The sequence below is a fragment of the Anomalospiza imberbis genome, chromosome 1 (genome assembly GCF_031753505.1).
Source record: "Anomalospiza imberbis isolate Cuckoo-Finch-1a 21T00152 chromosome 1, ASM3175350v1, whole genome shotgun sequence".
Classification (NCBI taxonomy): domain Eukaryota; kingdom Metazoa; phylum Chordata; class Aves; order Passeriformes; family Viduidae; genus Anomalospiza; species Anomalospiza imberbis.
This window is the reverse complement of record NC_089681.1, coordinates 47,713,024-47,734,263: the sequence shown is the minus strand read 5'-3', so window position 1 is coordinate 47,734,263 and position 21,240 is coordinate 47,713,024. Positions and strand designations below refer to the sequence as shown.

Below are 21,240 nucleotides of genomic sequence, written 5' to 3'. Positions count from 1 at the left end.
ATTGTTATAGCTTAATGTTGCATCTTTTGACCTGGGGGGAAGGGCCAAAATTCTGTCTTCTTCCTATGTTGTTTCCTGACAGCTCAATCCTTGTGAGACAACCTGGATCTGCTGCTTTTCAGCCAGTTATTTCCTATCCCTGGAAAAATAAAGCAACCATATAGCTGCTTTCAGGACCTTTACATTGCTGTCAGCTCGCTTCCCCTTAGGCAGGATATTTCTTAATTGCCTTTACAAATGTATATCTCTGAAGATTTTCCTTGAAATTAATTAATGAACCACAATGAATGAATTAATGAGGCAAGTTTATGGACAAAAAATGGATAACAGCAAATACAGTATCCACAGTATCCAGTTGCAGAATGTTTGTAGGCATACAATCGGAAACTTACCCAACAGGTAATTTTTAAACATATATTTCGCTTTGTGTGTTTAATACCTACTTTAAATGATTCATTGTTTAGGTGGACATTTAATCCAGCTGTTCTCACCAAGGCCAACGTTGTCCGAAGTGGAGATGCTGCTCAAGGTGCAGAAGGAGGTACCTCTCAGTTCCAAGTGGGCGACCTCGTTCAAGTATGTTATGACCTGGAGCGAATCAAGCTTCTCCAGAGAGGTCACGGAGAGTGGGCCGAGGCAATGCTTCCAGTGAGTAGCTGTGTGTTTGCATTCATAGAATGGTCAAGCTTGTACAGTATTTCTAGTTATTATTGGTAATGTACCTGGGGGCTGCAGCACTCTAAAAGGGATTTTCTTTTAAGTTTTCATCAAACGCAGTGTAATACTTGCTCAGGTGCAGCAGTCTGCTTACCTAATGAAACCTAGGTAAAGATAGTAGTGATTATGCTGTTAAACAATGGACTTAATAAAATTTATATAATATTTAAAAAAAATATTTAGAAATCGGAATGTTTTATTTGCATTTGATGATTTCTTTAATTCAGACTTTAGGTAAAGTTGGTCGGGTTCAGCAGATCTATTCAGACAGTGACTTAAAGGTAGAGGTTTGTGGGACATCTTGGACCTATAATCCAGCAGCTGTCTCAAAGGTGGCATCAGCAGGATCTGCAATAAGTAATGCATCTGGTGGTAAGTTTAAAGAATAATTAGTAATATTGCCATATGTATGGCAAATAATTGTGTTAATTAAAAAATTGTTATTAGGTATTAATACATTGTTTGTACGCAAGGTTAATAATAGCCTTGGAGTTTGTGTAATTGAAGTTTTATGTGAGAAAGATAGGAAAAAAGCTTGCAGTCAATATGGAGATGTTGTTATATTGATCAGGTGCTTCTGTTTGGTCACAGTGCAGGTGTGTCTTTGGAGGTCCACTCTAAAGACTTCAAAATGGTTGGAATGGACATCAGATTGAAATAGGGACTGAGGCATGCAGAGAGTGTCACTGGCAGTAACAAGCAGCCTCCTTGTTTAATAGGTGGTTTAAAATAGCAGGCCCAGGCAAGGGATCTGTTGCAGGTGGTTATTTATTATAACTCAGGATATTTATTTCTTTAAAATTTCTGTCTTAAAATTTAGTCAGACATCCTGTGACTAATTACAGTGGGATTTTTTGGTGTCTCTGTAATCACACTTCAGTTTTGTTGAACATGCTGTCATTCATATAATAACAAGGCAGAAAGACTGTCCAGCATGTTTTGTGTTCTGTTGGCACTTTTCAATTGAAACTAGAATTTTTCCTTTTTTTAGTTACAGCTAGTTATTCTTTCCTCTTCACATACTTGCTTTAATGCCAAGAAAACTTTCTACATAGTTTTCTAGATTTTTTCCTAAGGAAGCATAGATGCGGTGAGTTTTCTCAATAAAGAACCAAGTACAGTGGCCATAAAACTATCTAGAAGAGTAACACTTCTTAGTGTTTCAAATCACAGAAGACAGGCTATACCTAATGTTAGAAAGTCTGTAATAGCAATACGTAAGTTCATGTTTTTACCTTGTCCTGCCCTTTCGTATTTTGCAGAAGAAAAGCTATTTGAGCTATTTGTGGTTCAACCAGCTTTGTTCTGAAGTGTCTAATGTGGCAGTCTCCACTGTGTAAAGGGTGCTAGGGTGCAGCTCTTATTTCAAACTCAGTCATTTTACAGCTGCTATTTTATGGTAGTTTGTGTATTGCTATGTACATGGCCTTAGAAACAAAACAAGTGTCGCTGGGTTTTTTTTCTCTTCTTGTGTAATTAGAATTGTAATCTTAGTTGTCCTTTGGTTAACAATTACAGAGAGATTGTCTCAGCTATTGAAAAAATTATTTGAAACCCAAGAATCTGGAGATCTCAATGAAGAATTGGTTAAAGCTGCTGCCAATGGAGATGTTGCTAAAGTGGAAGACTTGCTAAAGAGGCCAGATGTAGATGTGAGTGTTCTGTTTTGGGGGTATCTCTTTTGGGTGACCTCTAGTACTAAAGGAAGTGCAGCTGTTCTGAATACTCCTTGCCAGTCAGTAGTGTGTCTTCTTAGAAGTAATACAGCTAATTCCAGTGTCTCTTCTCCCATTTGTTGTCCTATGAAATGTGTGTGGGCTGTGTGAACACAGAGCTGTACATACTTTCTCGCTGGACAGATTTTGTAGTCTTTCGTCTGCCATGAATTAAGATACTTTTCAACCGCTGGCTGCCAGAGTTGGTGCAGAGAACCAAACCTTCACAATTACTGAAGGGTCTTCAAATTCTTCTTTTTTCAAGGGGGATAGAGGAAGGAGGGTAGTTTTTTCTGGATGTTTTTGCTGTTGTTTGCTGTGAGTTTGTTTTGTTTTATTAATTCACAGAGTAGATAATCTAATCTGTTCTCTGTCACATTTCTTTTACCAACTTGTCTAATACTGAAAAGTCTAAAAGAAAATGCTTAGTAATTATAGGAGTTCGTTTAGGGAATGTATTTTAAAGTTACAGTCTTTCTCACTACTGCACTAGTAATGCTTGCAGATAGGAGTCTGAACTTCTTTGATTCTGAGCACTGATTTTTAGCTTAAGTTTTTACAGAACATGGGGTTTTGTTCAGACTCTCTCCTGTTGTTGCCATAAATTTGGCAAGGAAGTTACATATAAATCTGAGACTTGTTCTCAAAAATCTTTCCTTTACAGGAATTACCCAAAGATGAATGTTTTTAATTAATGTATCATTAATATCTTAATGTTTGATAAAAATCCATTTCTTCCTTTTTCCTTCAGTCTAGATAATACAGAAATGAAATAGAGAAGCCTCAGGTGATCTATGTATGCTAAGAAGGCATCTTAAAATTGTTCATTGGATTCTGTGTTGTTTGCTGTTGCTTTAAGTTTTATACTGGTAAACAGCCTTACAGGTATGTGTATGTCTTGAAACTCATCTGCAAGTGTTGGCATTCCAGGTGAATGGGCAATGTGCTGGACACACAGCTATGCAAGCTGCAAGCCAGAACGGCCATGTTGACATTTTGAAGTTACTTCTGAAACAGAATGTGGATGTAGAAGCAGAGGTAACCTAAACATTTCAAAATATGCTTTGTGTGTCCTTAAACTTTGTTACATGCATAACAATTCTACTCAACTTGCCTTCTTAAATGCCAGAGTGATAAACTGCTTTTATTACTGTGATTGTCTACCCAAATTAAACTCCTGCTAACAGTATAATAAATAGTTAATATCTAATTCTTTACCACTTCTTATTAAATGAAATATACCTACTAACATTGTAGAGCTATGTAAGCCAGTATGCGATGAAGCCCCTTCTTTCTTTCCTTTGGTTTCATTTCAGCAGTAGAATGCAATGGGAGCTCTGCCTGTGGCGTTGAGGGGAAAAAGATGTTGTCAGATGCTGCATCTCCAACTTCAGATGCTTGCCATGCTTCTTATTTATACAAAGATCAGTTAGGAGAAATCTTTCAATTCCTAAATAAAACAAGTTTAAGCAGAAAGTAATAGCAGTATCTTTGGGTAGAAACTGCCAGCTCTGTGTCCAGTTTTTTCAGTGTCTTTTTTTTAAACGTCACTAAAAACAGAAGGGTTTCTCTTGTTTAGGATTTTTAGACTAATTGTTCATGACAATTATCTATCAGCATACTGTGATATTTGCATTTTGAATTGATTTTTACTCAGTTATTTACACAGAATGCACTGATATTGCAACCATTTCTCATTTTACACAAGGCAAGAGACACAAGAAGGATCTGTCCAATTTGATTTATGAAGAATGAAAACTGAAGACTAGTGGGATGCTGAGAAATTAATTGTGCACCCGGTTGTTGTTTGCATAGCAGAAAAATAATTTCACATGCTGGGGTGTCTAGCATTATATTGTATTTGATATACAGAAGTTACAGAATGTTAAAACATTAATGAAACAATGTAATTCTTGGAATTAAAATTATTTTTTATTTACAGATACACCAATAATTTATAAAGCTTTCATGCTGGCTTAGATTGATACAGTACATATTGGCTGTGATCTGATTTCTGTGAAATAACTTCATGTTAGAAGTAGTGCCTTCACTGCACTACAAAGTTAAATACTGTTAAAATTAGCCTAAACTGTGGTGTTCAGAGCTGCCCTGTTAATCAAGTGGTGGACTGAAGGGAGGGTTAGAAGCATTAAAGATGTAGGTAGAAGCACTACTTAAACAGTTTGAAGGCAATACACCTGGTAATCTGCTAGCACTAAAATTGTGAAGAGTTTCATGTTTGCTTAGGCTTCAGAAGCACCATTAAACTAGCATAAAAATATTGTCAGGGATTTTACTTGACTTTTAAAGCCATCTTCACATAACTGTGTTGCTGAAGTGAACATGGTATTCCCACTTGATTATATAATTGTCTTGGTTAGTATAATATTAATAATTTTCATAATATTATTAGATTTGTAGTTACATCTTTCAGACTTCAAAAATGTAAGCTGTTTTCCCATACTTATATATATATAATGTTTATAAACTTAATTGCTTATAAAATGCAAATGTTCAGCAGAGCCATCCCATTAGGCAGATAGCAGAAATGTAGTCCATTTACTTCAGTGTTCTGGCCTGAGGCATGGAAGCAATGGATAAAAATCCTTACTTTAATTGCTTTACAACTAAGTTGGATGTTTTTACACTTAGAGTCATTACTTCAGAGTATATAAGTTCATGATGACATTTTCTGGGAATATCCTTATTGTTGTCTCATGTGTTATTCTCGGATGTCTTAATGTGGACCTCAAGTGGCCTCTGTTTAGTCAGAGAGCAGTTGGTTATAGGCATAGCTCAAAAACCCTGATGTAGATACTGCACAGTAAGAATATGTAACCTTCTAGGCTGAAGACATTAATGGTTGTCAGTTATTATATTAACAGAATTGTATTATACTGTTGGCATGTATGGAAATGTAGTACTTTTAATATTTAGATTTTTATCTAAACGTAAATGATGTAAGTCTTAAGGACAGATGATTTACTAGCTGCTAGCTTTTTCTAGATGAATTATTGCTATTGGGTAGGATTTAGTTCCTGAGATGATTTGTTTTGATGCTGAGCTAAAAAAAGGCCTACATGATCCTGGACCTCTGCTCATTAAAATAGGAATTCTATACATTAAGACTTAATAAAATCAGGTAATTGTGTATCAAAATTGAAATATGGTAAAACTAAACCATTCAGTAATTATATGGGGTTGCATCCATAAGTATCTTGGTGTACTTTTGAGACTGCAAATACGAAAAGACAAATTACCATGCCTCTGTGAAACCAAGTGCTCTGTAAATACAAGTCTTGTAGCAGTTTAGGACTACTGGCACACTCTTGATAAGGTTTTGCCTCATAATGATCCTTATAACCAGATGAAAAATATACAGAAGGTCCCCTTTCTGATCCTTTCCCCTTCCAAATGGGCAAGCTTTGGCTTCTTTTGACAGTTAGTTTGTGTTAGATGAGCCTGAGTAAGAATCGTGCAATCTGAGAAGGCAACTTGGTAGCGTGAGTTGGTTTGGAAAGAATAAAAGTATCTTTTTTAAAAGCTGTTGAAGCTGCTATTTAGTCCCCTGACTTTCATCTTGAAAACCAGATCCATATTTTTAAAAAGATACATTTGATAATTAGGGGATGTCTTCTTCCACCTTTTTAAATGCTGTAACTAGTCTCATTGTGCAAATACAGTTTATATTAAGAGCTGTTAATTTTTGAGTTAGTCTAAATACATTAGAAATGTGCTATATATAATAAAAATACTTTTGAAAGATGTTGCTGGAGAAGCAAATTTATGAGAAACCAAAGTTAACTCAGGAGAGACAGTGATCCCTTGATCAGTCATGATTTTATTTTACAATTCTCACTGTTTCTCTGTTTTCAAAATTGAATACTACAAATGCATGTTTACACTAAACTATGCAGAAATGCTCAGTTGGAAACTAGCTTATGGAAGTTATTTTATCATGTATAACTTCCTTTTTACTTCTATCTTTTGTATACTGTCATTAATGCTGAAATCGCTTGATTGATATTTTAAAATGTTTCATGTTTTACAGTCAACTTCTATGAATGTTAAAATAGCCTAAACTGACAAATTTGGCTTTCACATTTAGTTCTCAATTTGTGTGAAACCGAAACAAACTGAATGAGAGTTTTAACACTAAATCATAAACACAGAATCAGAGCTTCTAGTTAATGTCATCATCAGTCACAAATTGCCTTTGAAAAGGTTTATTAAATGAAAACCAAGCCATATAATAAATCCTAATAAATACTAACTTAATTGTATGAACAAGGAAATACTCATGTCTTGCACTATGATTTGGAATCTGTAACACTTCCCAAGTTACAGGAAGAACTGCCCTGGGATATTAAGTGTAATATTGTGGGGGCATTGGATTTTCATTTGTGGGTTTTTTGGTTCTTTTGTTTTGGTTTTTTTTCTTGACAGTGGTTGTTTTGTAGTAGAAACCCAAATGAAGCCATTTGAGTTTGGTGAACAAACCACACAAAGATTCAGGCAATAGTTGTATATGCTGTTCAATATAATATGTTGTAGAACACGTGTGTTTATATATGAAGTGATTCTTCATCCTCTATTGCTGCAGTTTGAACAGTTATTTAATTAGGTATTTTAATGGTATCATGGTAGTCTCATTTTTCTTACTACATCAAATATGGACAGTTGTTAGTTGAAATAATCTTGTTTAAATGCAAAGGAAATGTGAAATATACCAGGTTAAATGAATGTTTCCACTTTAGGACAAGGATGGAGACAGGGCTGTCCATCATGCAGCCTTTGGTGATGAGGGTGCTGTGATTGAGGTTTTGCACCGAGGCAGCGCAGATTTGAATGCTCGCAACAAGCGCAGGCAGACTCCACTCCATATTGCTGTCAACAAAGGTCATCTGCAAGTTGTCAAGACTTTACTGGACTTTGGCTGCCACCCCAGTCTCCAGGTAAAGTGAATTTTAATGTAGGGTCACTTTTGAGCTACTGAATTGTATGACTTGCTGCATATAGGTGATAGAAAAATTGTAGTAAAGGGGATTGAAAGGAACAGAGATTGTAAAGTTGTCTGTCTCAACCTTTACCCCCACCATGTGATCAACTATAACAGAAATGCTGTTAAGTCTGTTTGTTTTCTTGACAGCTAGATTGACACCTAGTTTATTCTGTAGTTGATACTAATTGGTATTTTTACAGTCTCTAGTTATTTCTAATAGTTAACTTTCCTTCCTGATTAATTACTCTTATATTGAACCCACAACACTGTGCTTCTTCTGCAAGCTGCAGTTTAGAGGCTGATGATACTGTGGAATGTTTTGTTAAAAGAAACATTTATTTTTTTTCCCAGAATAGATCTATCATTGATAGAACTACTTAGTCAGATTCACTTTCAAATATTCAGCATTTATCTAGAAAGCCCTCATGTGTAGGATCTCAAGTACCATAATTTCACAGGGAATTTCATCTGTAATGAAGGTGATGGATGCAGTAGCATAAGTGCAATATCCTGTTTAGAAGGTAGAGTGAAAATGTACTCTCAGATAAGCAGGTATCCACACTGCTGAATGCAGCTGCATGAATTGCATTAGTAAAAACAATGAGAATGGGTAAGTTTGAAGAGATTTGCGTCAGAAAGAGCTGTAGTGGCCTGTGAAAATCAAGATATGCAGTAACAAGACATTGCCTTCTTGCTTTGCCATGTCAGTAATCAGATTTTTTTTTGACCTGTATATCCACATAAAAGAAGATGAGCAAAAGCTTTTTTGAAATTAATGATCATAGTGATTGTTTATTTATCTCCTTCGACCTGACTCTTAAAGTACTGTCTTGATCTTGCTGGGGTTGAGCTGTTATATCCATCCAGATCCTGTTTAGTGTTTGTTGAACAGTAGGTATAATAAGGAGTCTGCTGTGCTGAGACCAGTAAAGGGTGACTGTAAGTCACATAGGAACTATGGGTAGCCAAAGTGGATTTGCCTGAGTTTAAATTCCAGAATTTTGTTTCAGTTGAAAAAGTTAATAGAATGGTGCAAGGATGCTCCATCTGGAAAATATAATTGGCTATTGAAACAAAATGAACTTTCAGTATCAGCATATGTGCTGAGGAATTGCAATGTGCAAATGTGAGTAGGTGATTGATTTTGTCAATGAGAGCACAGGGCAGTAAGACTGAGGCATGACTGGAATTTAATTGGCCAGCACTCTACTACTGTGGCCACTTCACTGTGTAAACAGAAACATATGTTAGTCTGTCAATGGGAAATTCAGGAAATATGATCATTTAGACCAAATAAAAGCTACATGATTTAGTTCTGGCAAATTGGTTCACAGTGGTTCAAGTGTTTCCATATTCTGGCACTTTTTGTTTGGCAAGTTTTGATTCTCACTGTAAAGATCTGTTTTCGTACTAGTGTATTGGTAAAATGTTCGGTTTCTGTGTTAGCTTGCAGTTGAGTCAATGTTGGTGACAAAAGACTTCCTGACTTATGTGGTGCAAGAATTCTACTGGAAGCATAAATCTGGAGACTTTGCCTATGTACCTGCAAATAAGCTTAAATGGATGTGTTTTCTCACTGTTAGTCTAGAGCATTTCTCTTCAGTCCAACCATTTGAGTCCTTGTATAAGTAATGTACAAAATGCTTCTAGGAGTAAGAAGTATTTTTTCATTAATTGGGATATTTGAAGATTAAAGCATCAAGCTAGAAGTGTAAATTCTTTGCCTGTTCAATTGTGCCTTCAAGTATTATCATGTACTTTGTGTAATATAATCTTGTATTAGCCATAACAAGTTAAAAGCTTAATATTGCTTTATGACATTGGCTTTTGCTTCATGGAAAATGATACGCTTCAGTTAAAACAACAGATATGCCTGCTTTTAGTACCTGGACTGCATTTTAATTTGACTTGCCTATGCTTTAATTTCACACTGCCTTTTTGGTATTGTCTTCAACATAGTTAATTGCTGGCTAAACTTAGCATTTTTTACTCAAAAGTCTATGCCTCATTCCGCCTGACTAGTCTTCTCTCTGTTAGATTAGTTTTTGTTGTTGTCCTGTTATTCATAAATTGTAAGTCATTTTCCTAGATATATTTTAGCATCTTTTTAATGTGGATGCATGCAAAAATTGATGTAAACTGTTTCTGGTTTTAGGATTCTGAAGGAGACACTCCACTTCACGATGCAATAAGTAAAAAGCGTGATGATATCCTCGCTGTACTCTTAGAAGCTGGAGCAGATGTTACTATCACCAACAACAATGGGTTTAATGCTCTTCACCATGCTGCACTAAGAGGAAACCCTAGGTACAGATTTCTTTTTAAAGATTGATTTTTATTGTATGTAAAAGGGAAACAAGTACACGTAAGGGTAGAGCTATGGTATTCTTTCAGAGGATCCTTAAATCTGCATGTAGTTGTATTTCTTACATGTTGATGTTGCTTATCTATGCCTCTTTCTAATTCTTGGAAGCCCTTACTAGAATGAAGCTAAGAGTCTGCTCAGTTTAATGCTGTATCCAGATAACTCCAAATTCCTGATAAATTTCCTGTCATGGTTATAAAATTTTGGCAATAAAAGTTTTGATAAATAAGTTAGTAAAATCCTGAAGATGGAATTTTGACATAGGATGAAAATAGTAAATACTGTTATGTTTCCTTTCTTGAGTATTTGAATTGATAAAGGGATTTGAGTTTTTTAGAAATACTTATTTGTGGATAAGTATTAAGTAAACCATTCAGTTATAAAGTACTTCCAGGATTTGTTGCATTAGATTATATTTGTCAGTGTTTGAAACAGTTAATTATATTTTCGTAGACATATATCTAGAATGAATTTTGTATTTCAGCTTTTATTTAGCAGCTCAACTGAAAAAATTCATTTTAAGGCACAGTTTGTTTTATATGACCTGCATTCTATATGTCTACATTCAGTTTTCATTTAAGATAGCTTTTGAAAGCTACTGCATAGATAAAACTTTAAAGAAAAGTTGTGTTGCTGATTCCTTATTACATTATGGGTGAATGGTATTTTTCAAAGCTGTCATACTAAGAAGACTTCAATAATACTTTATCCTCGGGTGGAGTATTTAGTATAGTTTACACAAAATAAGAAATGTGTATGTTTCCCTGTTTAGTAGTAAATTTGGCTTTTCAGTTGAGAGAAGTTGGAGAAATAAGGCTGTAAATTTGTATAAATTTCACCCATTATTAATACATGGGATTAAAATCCAAATTAGTCTCTCAGAACATAACTATCAGGACTGATGGTTAAAAAACAAACATAATTATCTGTGTTTATGGAATGGAATAATTTCATGAGGTAAAAATAGTGGTTGGAAGTGTTGATAGGATGAATAAATGTTTACCATTTTCTACAGTACTCATGAAAGGTCTTTTAAGAGAACATGTCAAGGACCAAATGAAGGGACCTTACTTTTGGCGTTCAGAAGACAATTCTTCCAAGTCTCATTTGGTAACTTCTTCCTCTAAAGTGAATTCTTCCTACTTACATAACAGCGTTAGCCAGGAGCACTATTTCCTGTCCCAGTTACCCTGGTGGGGTGTTTTTTGTTTGTTTGTGGGTGTTTTGTTTTGTTTCCTGCAGTGTTTTTCCTCAGCTCTTGTGGTAGTTGGTTTGTGTGACCATAATCTCAAGATGACATGCAGGGAAAGTGTATGGGGGAAAAATGTTTTTCATAGGCATGTGCTGGAGATTATTCTGTGGGTGAATATTCATTTGATAGAGGGATCCAAATTGTAATTCAGACTGGGTCAGTTTGATGGTTGGTAGAATGTGAAGTATAATGAAGTTTTAACCAGAATCCTTCCTCCTTTACAAAAGTTTTTATTGGAAAATTTGGAAAATGTTTCCAGTATTAGTGATTTGAATGCTGTGTGGGTTCCTTCCACACATGGTGTTTGACTTGTATCTAAAACAGATACTTAATATTCTTTTTTGGTTGCAGTTACATGTGAGCACTGCTCAAGCATGTAGAATAGGAATTTTGTCTCCCATCACAAAAAGAGTAGTTTCATCTAAAATATGTAATGCTCACAGCATTAGATATTTTACCCATCAGCGTGGGAAGAAATAATTGAAAATGAAACCAAAATAAATCTATTTTGATTTCTCCCCCGGCCAAAAATTGTCATAATAGTTTCATTCATCTAGGAGTTGAGTTTTCTATTTCTCAAGACTTCAGTGATGCTCCTTTGTTTCATTGCTGATTTTGTAGTTCTGCCATTTGCCTGTTTCTGAACGAAACCAAAGTTTTTGTATTTGCCACTTTGTTTTTCTAACCTGATATAGAACAGCGGCTATTACTGATCTGTTAAATGCACTAAGTGCAAGCTATTTAAAACACTGTTAAAAATAACCCCCTCATCTTTAGCTTGTTACTGCTATGGGTCATGGACAGGATGTAATAGGTTCTGCTTGAAACCTTTCTTTAGGACCTATCTTTCCTCATCTGAGCTTCCCTGCTCCACCTAAACTGGAGTTTATGTGGCTTTGGGATGTGGTGTCTTATATGAATACAATGCATTAAATTCTCCTTATATTCAAATATATAGATATATTATGTAATTTCTGTATTTTATAAAAGTTAAACACGTATTCATATGTGTATATAAATGTGTATGCATTTGTGTGCATAGCTATAATTCTAAAAATTAAAAACATGCTATGTATGCAAGAATTAATGAAGTTCACATGCATCTTTGCTGTTGAGGATAATAAAATAAATGCATGTGATAAGTGCATGAGTACCACAATAAATGGAGGTCGATTTCTGTAGTATTTTTTCTAGATGTCAAATAGGTGTTTGGAACCAATTTCTTTTTCAGAGCAAAGCCTCTTGTTTCTTGAATTTTGACCTTTATAAACAATACGAAGATAAAACCTACAAATTATGCTGAGAACATTCCAAAGTTTTTAATTTTTCATATGAAAACAAATACATTCTATTTTAAATGTTTGAATATTGGATAAATATTATAAGAAAGATAGCGATTTATGGCAAATAGCTTAGATTTTCTCAGCACTTTATCTTCCATGGCAGTTTGGCTGTGTTTTCCACCAGTCAAGGTACAGTGTGTTTCAGAGAGCATCCTATTCTTAGTAGAATATTTCTCCTTTTCATGTTTTGCTTCTCTTTGTACCTTGTGAATTGGTACAGAAGGAACTTCTGGTTTTTATGCTGATGTATAATGTTGAAATGTAGAATGAAGGTTAGTTTATGCTGTAGGTAGCTTTAAACTTGTGCATGGGAGATAGAGCTAAAAAGAAATTTTAAATTAAGTATGGGGAAGTTAAACTTTTATTTAATACATGGTTTCTTGTTCATGATTTTTAACTGAGTCAGTCATATTAAAAGTGCACTTATTTTGGACTTTTTTCAAAGTACTGTGAGCCTCAAAGCTTGGCAGACTTTGCCTCTTCAGTGTTAATGAGATTTTTTTCAGACAGAAAAAAGGAGAGTAAAATTTGAAAATACTGTACAGATTGGTTATTTTTGCCATGTTATCATCTCTTGCTTATGTTTGATCTATTCGCATACCTGTGACTTCAGATTTTTGAGCTGAAGACATGACTGTGAAGTGTAGGCGTATTTTATATCCGTTGCCCCAGTTAGTTTTAGATTTGCATTGTGTCTTGTGAAGAGAGCTTTATTCACTCTGCAGCTAGCATCTTAAATAGAGGCTGCTCTTGGAGCTGACCTGACTTCACACACTTGTATGACTAGTTCTTCAGAGCAATAAATTCTGCTGGACTTTAAATCAAAAAATTAAAGTGCTGGCATAAATACAGATTTCATGTATTGCTTTCCAATAGCAAGAAGTATGTCATCTTTACGTTCGTAAACTGGCGAGCAGGAGATTGCGGTTTAAAATAGAATTGTAATTTTCCCCCATGGTTTTCTTATTATTTAGGATATCTCAGTTTGTTTTTAGATTTGCAGATGGTTTGAACGGGTTGGCAGTGAAATTTCTAACTGTAGCAATTTAATTGAGAGGTAGTGTTTCTCACTTCCACGTCGTGTTAATGAGTGTCTTCAGGAAGTGTCTGCAGGACTCATGGGCTGAGTTGTCATGGAGGTCCTCAGAGAGACAAGTTCTGAGGAAATGAGAGTGGTACAATTATTTTCTAAACCAGTCAAAGTGGATTTTTGCTTTTGTATTTGCAGTTCTGACAGTAAATGTAGGTTAAACTTAGATGAAGCCGAGTGCAAAGAGAGTCTGTTTTTAAAACCTCTTATTAAAAAGCGTTATGTCAGAAAATGCTTTGGAAGAATACTTTTGTTCAAGTTGGTTTGGAGGAAGAATATAATCTTCATGAGCAGACCTATTATTAGGTGGCAGATTAGCCTGTAGCTGTTGAGGTCAGTAACAAATTTATTATCTTTAAATAGTAAATAATGTGCCCGACATACAAAATGGCAAATACAGTTCCTGCCCTGTGGAATTTCCTTCCTTGTGCAACATAAAAAAGGGGAGAGAGGTGCCCAGAAAGTAAAGCTGCCCTGCCTGTACTGTTCATGATGGTTGGGTTTTGGGTTTTTTTTGTCAGTTCTGCTAGAAAGGGCACCAGACTTGAGGAAGAATACAGGAGACAATAAATCATTGGGAAATGTTTATTTCACTGCTTACCTATCTTCTTTATAAATGTTGTAAGAGATGACTTTTACTGCATATGGACAAAATGTTAAACACCAGTAGCTATTTATTTACAAACTTGAAATTGTGCAATACAGAATTTGCTACAGTCCTGGTTACCTTCCATCTTCAGGCTGCCTAGAAGTTGAGCTGGACTGAAGAGAGGACTACATATTTGCTCTGAGCAGGTTTCGTGTCCAGTTTTAACAGCGTGAGAAATCCTGTAGTGATCAATGCATAGCTACAGCTGGTTGAAGGGGACCAAATCCATTGAAGAGGTGATTTGGTTCCATTTTACCAGCTTTAGCAAAGCATTGGAGTGCAGGAAGCTTATAATTCAGTAACACATTTTAAAGCACGTGAGCAGTGCACAAAGAACACACGGCTTTCTTCTGTGTTAAACAATTGTTTCTTGTCAATGCAAATTTTTAACTCTTTCCTAATTTGGAGATGGCACAATTAAAAGCTGTACACCAGAAAGGCCTGTACAGATTTGTTCTGTCCTTCAGTATTTCCTTGAGGATCTTTGGATGACTCTCAAATCAAATCATAGTAACAATTTAAACGTTTTCCTGTGTAGTGTAATCAAATTTTAGAATAGATTAGAAACTGTAATCTTAAAATTTCTATCAGAAATAGAACTCCCTTACTTCTTTATGTTAAACTTTACTGGGGAAGAACATTTCAGTTTCCTTGTCACCCTCCTCCCCCCCTTCCCCTCATTCATTTTCTGGCAGGTTCCCTTTTGCAGCTGCTTTTATGCTGTAGTTGGTTAGCACAAATACAAATGCCAAGTGCTTTCAATTCCATTGCCATATCTCTGGTTAGTATTAACTTTTTAGGAATGATTATATAATATAGCAGGATAAATTTAATTTTTTTTTACCACAATAGGATATGTAAAACCATTTAATGCCAGAAAACACATCTTTTAAAGATTTTTCTGGGTTGCATGTGATTTGTTGTAAACTAAGGTTCTTAATGCAGTTGTGCAAGCTCACATAGCTTTTTTAATGTCACGTTGAATTCTTTCTGAGCTTTGACTGCAGTGGAAATTAGGGGACAATCTTGGTTCAAACCATTCTCTAGTAATGAGTATGTCAAGGATAGTCGACATGTGTTTGTTGCATAGTCTGATGATGGTGAGAAGATTTATGTAAATATATTCCCCAACACTATGTATCCTAATAGAAATGTAGCAGGTGTGTCACTTGGACTTAAGCATCAAGATTGCTATAAAATGAGTTTCTATTTTTACCAGTTATAGAGGAACTGTTTTACAGATACAGCTGCTCAAGTGCGCTTTTAGATGGCAATACAGTTTCATGTACTGGCCATATCAGGACAAAAAACGGCTGTGGAAAAAAAGCCGTGTAGCATTTGATAATGTCAGCATCTGTTATCCCTGTCAGTCACACAGTTGAAATGTTTGAGTTACAACTGTGTCAGCAGATGCCCAAAGTTCAACGTGTGCTCGGTTAAAATTGAACAGCTGATCTAAGTGATGGATGTGACATTTTAGAGTGACTGGGTATGTATTCTTAGAGATATGCTAACATGAACTAGCAGGAAGCAATGTCAACATATAATTTTAACTTTTGTATCACTCTGAACTGTCATTTTGTGTCAGAATAACATTGCAATGTTATACAAGGGAGAACACAGTATGATAAATTGTTAGCAAAAACCTTTCTGATAAATTAAAGCTGTTAAAAAATCTGTCCCATTTTATAGTAGAAGCTAAATCAATTGGTGCTGAGCACAGGAACTCATCAGGAAAAGAAGAAAATGCTTTGCAATTAACCCCACAGTGAAACTGCTAGTTATACCAAATTGCTTCTGTGGGCATGACTGAGTTTAGTAGCCTTGCTTTATTCAGAAAAGCTACTGCAATTTGATTTGTTTCCCACTATAAAGCAGGTTTTGATTTAGATGTTAAGATACTTAACATCTTCGTGTTAAAATATCTGCCTTTGTGTTAAAATATCTGCTCATAAGAGAGCTTAAAAAATATTGAAACTTTGCTTTCTTAAGCAGGTAAGATAATATTTCTGCTTATATATATATGTATATGTATATATATTAATATGTAGTCTCAGGTGTTAAAAATACCAGGCTGTGTATATTATTAGTTGTTTGAGAATTATGTGAGTATTTAAAAATAAGTTCTCCATCTAAAAATCATGTGTTGCCTTTGTTTATATTTCTTGTTTGTTTTGGTTGGAGTTTTTTCCTCACAGACATTTTAGTAAGCAAAGGGCTACAGTTAGAATCTTTAATCTGGGCCAAATGTGCCTACTTATCATGGACATATCCTATTTAATAACAGCTTTTAGCAGGATGCTGTCATGAATAGAAATGGCTGTATTGATGAGTGAGGAGTTCTTTCCTCACGTTTTTCCCTTGTTCCTGGATTTGATGTTAAGTATCTTAGGGACGGTATGCATCGGTGTATTTTAATTAATATCACTTTTAGAACTTGAAACTGTTGCGGAGCTATTTCTCCTGTATTTCTCATGTAGTTCTTAAATTTTTTTGAATGCTACAATGGTTTTATTATGGCCAATTTTCTTAAATTTGGATTTAAAATAAATTCAGCTAATTTCAAAATAGTATTTAAGATAACTTACCTTTTAGGCTGTAGTTGTCATTTGTGTTTTCATTTAGGAATCTGTCAATAGCTTTAATCTGCTGACTAGCAGCTCTGGCCTAGAAATCTCTGTATTGTCACTTTCTGTGCATAAACCTGACACTGCATTTTGTATCGAAGAGCTCAGTGAGCATAATAAGTGCTGATTTGGAGAAAATTCTAACTTAAGTCTTATTAAATTGCAGAATTTTTACTCAATTATTTTGGCTGTCAATTTTTGTAGATCAGACCTGTAATTCCTTAGCTGTTAATACTTGTGTTAGTTGCAACCTGTGGATTAAATGTTCTATTTTAGATGCAAATTTAAGTACTACCGTCTGAAGTACACAGAACAGTCTGTGATTACTAGACAGTGACTTGTTTTTATGAGATGCATTTTGATAACTAGGCTTTTAAGTTTAGTTTAAGATCTATGAAGTGAGGAGTACTGGTAATGATGAATTTTGCAGCTATGCTGCAGTCTTAATTGGTGTGTTTCAAGGCTTCATTTCCAGCCTTGCTTTGAATTCTGCTTGCAACTAATATTCTGCTTATCAGCTGTTAACAATTCTTCCTACCCACTTTTATAGTCACTTAATTTAATGTTTTGTGATTTGTTACTAACAAGTATGAGTTATTTTGGCAACACCAGCTGACCCTGAGCAAGCCAATTTGTCACATGAATGTCATTCAAACAAGAGGGAAACCTGTTTCTTCCAGCAGCTGTTTAGTTTCCTCTTACTGGTCGTTCCTGGCCTGCCAAAAATACATACTTCTTTACATTCCATAGCATTGTATGTTCATATGGGTACATAAAGAAGTATGTGCTCTGAGCAGGTACACACAGAGTTGCTTGACTGCCTGTCTGATATTTTGCTGCTTTTTCTTGCTGTCATTAGGTGAAACTGGCTGACAGTTCTTTGGAAGGACAACAGTTCTGATAGACTGATGGTAGAAAATAAACTTACTATGCTAACTTAACTTTGCAATGCAATTTACCTGCACAGTGTCTTAAAGCTGGGCATAGTTCATTGTTTTGGGATGGCAGTGATGTTAGAAGTACTTTTCCATATTTTTGCAGCCTCTTGCTCTTCTAAGTGACCGTGTTTAAGTAGAGAGTTGAATTGCTGGTAGGATTGCAATGTCTTTTCTTAGAACTTGTAGTTGTAGTCCACTGTAAAAACTTCAGCTTCCTCCCAGGTCTTCTAGCAGATTTTCATGCTGGGGTGCAGTTTGCATTTAGTGTCCTGAAGGAAAGAATAGACTGAGATAAAATAGCAGTTATAAACTTACTTTCTGGCCCCAAATCCCACTTCTATGCTTTTTGTATCCCATCCATTATTCTGCAAACTCTTTGCAGGTTTATACTTATTTACACTGTATTTCAGAGTGATCTAAAAAATAAAGCAAAACAAACAAACCCAGAAAAAGCCCAACCGAAACACAAAAGCACATGTCACCAGTGATCCTGCTTATCCTAAAGATGATGACATTGAATTAAGAAAACAACCTCTAACTGCTGTGACAGGATTTGGATTGTTAGGCCGAAGGTCACATGTGAAAGTTAATACCTATTCAACACTTCTGCAAGCAGCTTTTCTCGTTTTTTAAAACTAGCACTCACCTGCTTCAGTCAAAGTCTTGTCCACCCTTGAAATATTTATGACAGCTAAAATAATTAACTTAGAAAAATTAACTGAAACCAAACAAAAAACCTCATAGAAACAAAGGCCAAGTTTAACCTTGTTTCGTAAGATTTTGTGCGACTTGATTTGGAACAGTGGTTAAATATTTGATGTGCTGAACAGCTTTGACTTCTGAGGGACTGTCAGATATAGCTTAATATGTATTTCAGGAGTTGATTTGGGTTTCAGTAAAGAGTAAACTTTGTCTCTATAGCATTAGAAGGTAGATTTGAAATAAGCTTAACAATTAGTAACTGTAATAGTTGTAAGGAAAGCTGAGAGCAGAGGAAGTAAGAATTTCTGCAGCTCATGACAAAAACCTAGTGCAGCTGATAGAGAGCAAATCAGAGTGTAGCAGTAGCTAGCACTGTAGTACAAGGAGAATCAGCAATGCAGCATTAGAATCACAGCAGTCACATTCTAGTTTTTAAGTAGGCTGTTTTCCTGTACGTCTGATAATAAAGCACCTTGAAAATTTTGCTGAGACCTATTTGAGAACTCAGCATTGCACTGTCACACTGTTTATTAGGTTTTCTTTTTCAAGTTGGTACATAGGAAGATAAGAATATATTTCATTGAAACGAACAACCAGTTAATGGCATTGCAATTTTCTAGTTTATCTTCTTTAAAAAGAATTCTGCCTACTAAGCAAGTTGGGATTTGGTTTTTTTGTTTCTTCCTTTTTTTTTCTGCTATGAAATTTGGACTAACAGTTGATGTATTTCAACCTGCTCTTTACACTACAAATGCTTGGTACTTTAGCACACTCAAAATTAAGCTGTTCCCAGAGTAGAGGGATTAATACAACAATTAAAAAACAGTCTAGTAAATAAGATATACATGCAGAAAGTCATAGGCATCCTTTAAACGTGCAGAATAATGCAGGTCTCCTGATGTTCTGTTACCTGTAAGCTTAGTGTCATGCAGCATTTGCAGTTGGAAGAGAGGTAATGACCTAGAGACACATCAGCAGCAGCCATCTCATCCTGAGTGCTCTCACTCAATTCGCTGAATCAGCTCTTCGTTACATGGGAGGGGGAGGCAAGGGGGGGCGAATGTCGGTGCATACAGTACCTCACCACCTTAAATAGAGAAAACTTAAAAAAAAAAAAGGCATGAAGATGAGTGCCTAATTGGCACCTTCTTCCTTTCTTTTGAATGCTAAAATATGGATGATGTTGTATAGAAATTATACCTTATGTCTGCTGGACTGAGAGTTAAGACTCCAAGGATAGATGCTAGGAAGCCAAGGGAAGGTGAACTTAGCCCACTGTCAGATGAAGATAATCACAGGCAAAAAGAAAAATAAAAACCCAACAAAAGACCAAAACCAAGCCCCCAAAAGTTGGAGTTGCTTCCAAAAAAAAAATTAGAAAAAGGCACCAAAAAAATAGCGATCGTCTCCCCCCTCCCCCGGCAAATATTGGTTTCTTCTAGTTCCTTAGATATTGCACTGCATCTTTTCTTGCTTGAGGTTATGTTTCCAGGCTTAACTGTAGGCAGGTCTGTGTTGAAGCTACTTTCCATCTTCAGAGGTCAAGTCTGCTCGCGAGGTCAGGGCTCCCGCACACACACTACAGAAGTCACCAACCGTATTTCCCACTTAGAGGGCACGAGCAAAACTGTTACAGCTTTATAGGCAGCTAAGCATTTGAAACATGCACTCCCAGGCAAACAGGCTCTCTTGTGCCTCTCTCTTCCCTGACCATATTTAGTCAACCATTGCAAAAAATAGTCTCTCAGCTGTCGATTGTCGATCCGGCAGCAAAGGGAGCCTCTATCCAGCTCTCTGCCTATTGATTGTGCAGCCTGCACTTCCACCGCCGCTTAGCCATTTGTCCCCAGGTTTTTTTAGCACTGCCAAATAAAGCTCTCTCTCATGTTTCCAGTTAGATTTCCCAGGTTTTCACTGAGCTTGCGCTGCTACTAGTAAACCCTGATGAGGTTGTCACTATACTTAGAAACGTTTGGGGCGGGGGGCGGGGGGGGAGGAGGAGTGGGAGAGGGGAAAAAAAAAAAACAGCCCTGCTAGTAACAAGGCAGGGACTTCACGCAGATATAGAACAATAAATATCTGCGCTGCCATGGCAGGTTGTGTAACCTGGTTTTTTGATCACTGAAGAATGCCGTGACTAACATGTCAATTAACCCAAGGTCTGAGCAGCCTCAGTCTAAGTTTTCAATTGCAAATCATACAGTGGTTTTATACATAAGAAGTCAGTGCCCATTTATAGTCCTGCATTTCCATATTCAAATCAAGTTAGAAATTATTTGAAAAAACTTTAATTAGTAAATTCATATAATTGCATACTATTATGTTTAATGCCATAGTATTTTGTTTCTAATGCTTATCCATAGAATTGCATCTAAAGAAAATAAATGCATGTGTAAATTGGGTGCTACTGTTCTTTAAAAAAACGACATTGTTTTAGAAGAAAAGAATAAAAGAAGAAATCAAGGGAACAGCTCATTGCATTAATCTTTCATGTTTACAAAATTGGCTCATGGCAAGCCTAATAACTGCGTATTCAAAATACGAAGAGGGATTTTCATATTCATGGAGAGTATATGCAATGTTTTCTTTAAAAAAGAATAACTGAAATTTTGGCATTTAAACACAACAGTCAGGAACCAAAATACTTTGAGACTTTCTATGTATTTTGCAGACAAAATCTTTGCTTGAGAGCAAGGAAGATGAAAAAAGTGAAAATATCTCAGTATAAAATGAAACAAACTTATTAAATCAAAATACCATTCAATTAATATTGATGTAATTAGTAATTACAAAGTTCAGTGCAGTAGGGTAGAGAGTGAATTGCAGAGTCCTGAGCAGAC

The 21,240-nt window shown here is 35.7% G+C and overlaps 1 protein-coding gene and 1 long non-coding RNA gene across 6 annotated transcripts in view; one reads left to right on the top strand and one right to left on the bottom strand.

The window, feature by feature from the left end:
- The window catches only part of MIB1 (MIB E3 ubiquitin protein ligase 1), a 77,175-nt gene that overhangs the window by 23,433 nt on the left and 32,502 nt on the right, over nt 1-21,240 (top strand). For all 5 annotated transcript variants that reach the window (XM_068190906.1, XM_068190896.1, XM_068190886.1 and 2 more), the window contains exons 7-12: nt 465-648; nt 945-1,089; nt 2,236-2,369; nt 3,363-3,470; nt 7,190-7,387; nt 9,590-9,741. In XM_068190906.1, the coding sequence (XP_068047007.1) occupies nt 465-648; nt 945-1,089; nt 2,236-2,369; nt 3,363-3,470; nt 7,190-7,387; nt 9,590-9,741 (921 nt within the window). The remainder of the gene's footprint in view (nt 1-464; nt 649-944; nt 1,090-2,235; nt 2,370-3,362; nt 3,471-7,189; nt 7,388-9,589; nt 9,742-21,240) is intronic.
- On the bottom strand, nt 16,241-20,250 carry LOC137474393 (uncharacterized). The gene is made up of 3 exons (XR_010999332.1): nt 19,601-20,250; nt 19,311-19,502; nt 16,241-17,967 (listed from the first exon to the last, which is right to left on the bottom strand). It is a non-coding gene; the product is annotated as an uncharacterized lncRNA (long non-coding RNA).